The following is a 4,784-nucleotide window of genomic DNA, read 5'->3' on the forward strand; positions in this document are numbered from 1 at the left end:
TGAGCCACCGCGCCCGGCCCTAACCGCACATCTCACATCTCCTACGAGAAGCCGGGAAGAGACCCCCACTGGGAACTGCCCAAGGGCGCGCTGACCTCAGACCTCCGGCTGCGCAGACATAAATGTCTGTGTTGAAGCCGCCCCGTCTGCGGTATTTTGCTATGGCAGGCTGAGCTGATATCCTAACTCAGCAAAAAGTGAACGTCAGCGGAGCTGGGCGCAAACGTCGCACTATTTCTACAGCTCCTCGTGGGAAGGACGTGGCCTTCGTGTCAGGTGTCCCGGTTAGAACCAGGGTCCCCAGGAGTCAGGGTCTGGCACCCCACCTTCCGTGTAGCCGCACGCCTGCGTCAGGGCCTGGCAGTGTGTCAGCAGCGCGGTCCTCGTCACCGTCACACCCAGCACGCTGCCGTCCTTACACGTCTTGTACTGAAACGAGACAGAAAGCATGAGGGAGGTGGGGCTGGGAGGTCACGGCAGCTCTTCTGGTTCCTTGAGGTCTCCTCCGAGTTCCTGAATTTTGGTGCTCGTCTAACCGTCGGAAAGACACATTAATTCCCAAGGCCACACGCAGGGCCAGGGGAGGAGGCTGAGGCTGACTCACCTCGATATAGGCAGTGTCGTTATTGGCATCTTTAATGTGTGGGAACCAGTCTCGGGGCGGTTTGGAGAGATGTTTCGACTCTGTGACAAACCACAGCAGCTTTGGCCAACCTTGGAAATAAACGACAAGTTCCTTTTAAATGTTGCTCAGAAAGCAGGCCTGCAGAATTTCTCTCCATTCGTGTGGTACCCTTTCAAACACATCAACTAGATTCAATCTCTGGCGTTTCCAGATTTCATGAGATCTAAGACATCAACAGAGGAGCACCCAAGCCTCCACCATGCATCACCTTCATGTCACCCCACGGGCCGGCAACCCGGCTGTGTCACCGGGGACGGGAACGCGTGAAAAGCCGTGGGTCCGCAACTGACGTTTCATTCCACAGAGGACTGAAACCCAGGCGGGGTGACGGATTCCCGCACCCGTCTTCTGACAAAGGATGTGGGCATGCGAGCTCTCGGAGCCTCGGTGGCATACCTTTAAACTGTGGGATCTCTCCTGTTGGGCTTTTCGGAAGTCCTTTATGGCAGGCGTCACTAGTCAAGGCTACGGTAACGCCACAGCTTCCAAGCAAGAAACCTATTTGCTGGCTCCCTGCGTCCTGACAGGGCAACAGAGAGAGAGGGGTTGAGAATCCACGACCCGCCCTGCTCCGCCCAGCCTTCGGCCCTCCCCCCAGGGTTCGCACAGACCCTGGAGTCTGCAGAACGGGGATCCAACCCCAGCCCTGCTGCTTGGCATCTGTGGGACCCCGAACAGGTGAGCTGGCACGGCCTCAGTGTCCTCCCGGGTAAAACAGGGACAGAAAGAACAGCGTCTCCCAGGTTTGTTGAGGATAACTTAGAAGAGTGTATGGAAAGTGCTCAGTGCAGGGCTGGTGCTCAGCGGGTCACGTTAAGAGGCTGCTGTTATAGTTCCCTCCGATTCCATAAGACTATAATCATAAGACACAATTACTGTAGAGAACAGACAGGGTCTGAAAAAACACTTCCACTAACACACTAACACCAAGTGATGGTCTTTAAAACATTCAAAGACCAAAGGCACAGAAGGCACACCTGGCATGGGTGCCAGGCAGGGAACCTCAGCCAGAGGAAGGAAGACCTGGGTCACCTTCTCCTCACCCTGAACAGCTCGGTCTCAGCGACATAACTGAAGCTTGCTGAAACAGGCCACTGCTGTGCAGCCTCGCTGGAGACACCAGGTACAGGTGGCTTCAGGCAGCCAGCTCCGGTTCGGAAGGTCAGACCTGAGCAGACCCACGCCAGTTCTCACTCCTGTCCATCTGCCCAAAGGCAGCCAAGGCACGTCACTCTCTCTACGTCTGCCAGCTGTGCGGGTTTTCCATTATTTAATTCATAAAATAAACCGAAAGCTCCAAAACAGTCAGGGTTCCAGGAACTAAAAATGCCACATTGTAGTGAGCAAGTCACCGTCTTCACTCCCCAGATGGCTCAGCGTGGACACCCCCCTCCCCGCATGGACCCTACGCGGCCCGGTTGCTGTTGGTGATCAGAGGCCTGGCTGAGGATCTTCCCACCTGTTTCCCTGAAAACGGGAGAACATGAGCTGAAGAGTGATGTTTGCACCTGGGTAAATCAGGCAGCATTGAAATTTCAAAGCTGTCATCTCTTAAGTGTTTAGTACTTTTCTTAGTGTAGAGTTAAATCTACGGTGAAAACGCCTCCCTGTGGAATTTTCACGGAGCAACAGCCAAACAGGCCAACGGGCACACGCAGTGTGGCTCCCCAAGGTCTGGTCATCGGGAGCTCGGCGGACAGACGGAACCCACTTCGGGGACGTCTTGTGGTGCTTTTCCCACACGCGGTGCTTGCTCAAGTACAGCCCTAATCAGTTACTTTAATGTGAATGTGAACATTACATCAGCAAATGTCCCAACTCTGCAGAGGTAAGGGGCAGAGGTGCGGCGATATTAGTTTCCACAGCAGGAAGGTAGCTCCGCTGAGCCAGAAAGTGCCGGGCAGAGGCAGGAGCACATGCGTGACGGTCACAAGACGGAGGAACTGCTGAGGCCAGTCGCTCATGGCTGTGGGTGGAACGCTGACCTCAGGCCAGAAGCCAACCTTTCCCTAAACCCTGCCCTGGTAATGTCTGCCCATGATTTAATCCCCCAAATGATAAAGTCATACACATAACAAGACTCCCTAAAAAATAAGGAAGAGACGGAAAACCACAGGAGCGGCAGGCCTGGAAGGATGTGGCTGCGGTTCAGCCGAGGTGAGGCTGGGCCTGCTGCTCCTCAGCACGTATAAAGCGCCCCCGCCGCCCCGTCAGACGCCAGCCCTCAGCACAGCTCTGCCCAGCCCCGGCCAGTGCACTCAGAACAGCACTTACCATATCTCACCCTACACACCTGTGTGGGAGGAAACCCGTGCAGCCTTCAACACACAGACGGGCCCACATACACATGCGCACACACACACACTCACACTCACACACATGTGCCCACACACGCACGCATACACACTCAACAAAGAAAGGGATCAGACAGGTGGACCCTGCACACAGCACCAGAAGTAAAGGGCTGCGGGTCCTCGGTGGGCCTCATGGCCTCCGCAGGTGACCCAAGGATGAGACCTGGCTGCACCTGGACTAGTGGCTTTCTTGACTCACAGGCCTTAGTCCTCTGTCCTTGGAAAGGTGGTGTCGGCCTCATCTGGCTGGATCTGAGGCCAACTCCGGAAAACAGGTGCTACATCTCAGGAAAGCGTGATTAAAAAGAATCCTCCTGGGGCGGAGCTTGCAATGAGCAGAGATTGCGCCAGTGCACTCCAGCCTGGGTGACAGGGCAAGACTCTGTCTCAGGAGGAAAAAAAAAGAATCCTCCCAAGATGTGTTCAGAAAACTAGGTTCTCATTAGGGCCTTTATTCGAAGACACTTCTAGTGGCTGTAGGACTGGCAGATGGAAGAAATATTAGGGTTCACATACTTATCACTACACGAATATGCTCATCTGACCCCACTTTGACTTGCACCATAGCCAACAGATTCTTTCAGTTAAAAATAAGAAAAGTTCTCTAAGACCAACAAACTGCTACATTCTAAAGGCACTCTTCTCAAAGGATGGCACCCAAATGGCCAACAAGTCCATGAAAAGGTGCTCGACATCACTAATCATCAGGGAAATGCAAATTAAAACCACAAGGAAGCCAGGCAAGATGGCTCAACGCCTGTAATCCCAGCACTTTGGTTGACCACGGCGGGCAGATCACTTGAGGTCAGGAGTTCAAGACCAGCCTGGCCAGCGTGGCTAAACCCCATCTCTAGTAAAAATACAAAAATTAGCCAGGTGTCATGGTGCGCACCTGTAATCCCAGCTACTCAGGAGGCTAAGGCAGGAGAATAGCTTGAACCGGGGAGGTGGAGGTTGTAGTGAGCAGAGATCACACCACTGCACTCCACCTGGGTGACAGAGCAAGACTGTCTCAAAAAAAACAAAACAAAACAAAACAAATCTACAAGGAGACATCACCTCACATTGCTTGCACTGGTTACAATGGCATTTATCAAAAAGAGGAAAAATACCTGTTGATGAGGATGCAGAGAAAAGAAAACCCTTGCATGCTACTGGTGGTAATGCAAATTAGCACAGCCATTATGGAAAATGGTATGGAGATTTCTCAAAAACCTAAAAACAGAGCTACCATATGATCCAGCAATCTTGCTACTGGGTATTTGGCCAAAGGAACTGAAATTGATCAGGAATCCAGGAGATTATCTGCATGCCTACCTTCACTGGAGTGTTATCCACAAGGGCCAAGAAGACAAATGGACCTCAGTGCCCAAAGACCCATGAATGGATGCAGAGCAGGCCGACCTGGCACATTGGGTGCTATTCAGCCTTCAGAGAGGAGGCAAGCCGGCCGTGCGCTGAACCGGAAGGACATTACACCACACAGTGGGCGCTATTCAGCCTTCAGCAAGGAGGGAAGCCGGCCAGCTGCTGAACCGGAAGGACACTGCGCCACACGGTGGGCGCTATTCTGCCTTCGGTGAGGAGGGAAGCCTGCCACCTGCTGAACTGGAAGGACATTATGCTGCCGGAAATAAGCCAGGCACAGAAAGGCCAACGCCACATGAGCTCATTTACATGTGGCATTTAGTAGTGAACAGAATGGTGACCACGAGGGCCAGAGAGGGAGGAGATGGGGGAGGGAC

General features: G+C 53.3%; 1 protein-coding gene across 1 annotated transcript in view; it reads right to left on the minus strand.

The window, feature by feature from the left end:
- Nucleotides 1-4,784, minus strand: part of DIP2C (DIP2 disco-interacting protein 2 homolog C (Drosophila)) — a 263,569-nt gene that overhangs the window by 110,482 nt on the left and 148,303 nt on the right. The window contains exons 12-14 of the mRNA XM_011942302.1: nucleotides 1,082-1,205; nucleotides 605-714; nucleotides 327-429 (exon numbers count right to left, since the gene is read on the minus strand). Coding sequence (XP_011797692.1) covers nucleotides 327-429; nucleotides 605-714; nucleotides 1,082-1,205 — 337 coding nt within the window. The remainder of the gene's footprint in view (nucleotides 1-326; nucleotides 430-604; nucleotides 715-1,081; nucleotides 1,206-4,784) is intronic.

The sequence above is a fragment of the Colobus angolensis genome, unplaced genomic scaffold, assembly GCF_000951035.1.
Source record: "Colobus angolensis palliatus isolate OR3802 unplaced genomic scaffold, Cang.pa_1.0 Scaffold209, whole genome shotgun sequence".
NCBI classification, from domain to species: Eukaryota; Metazoa; Chordata; class Mammalia; order Primates; family Cercopithecidae; genus Colobus; species Colobus angolensis.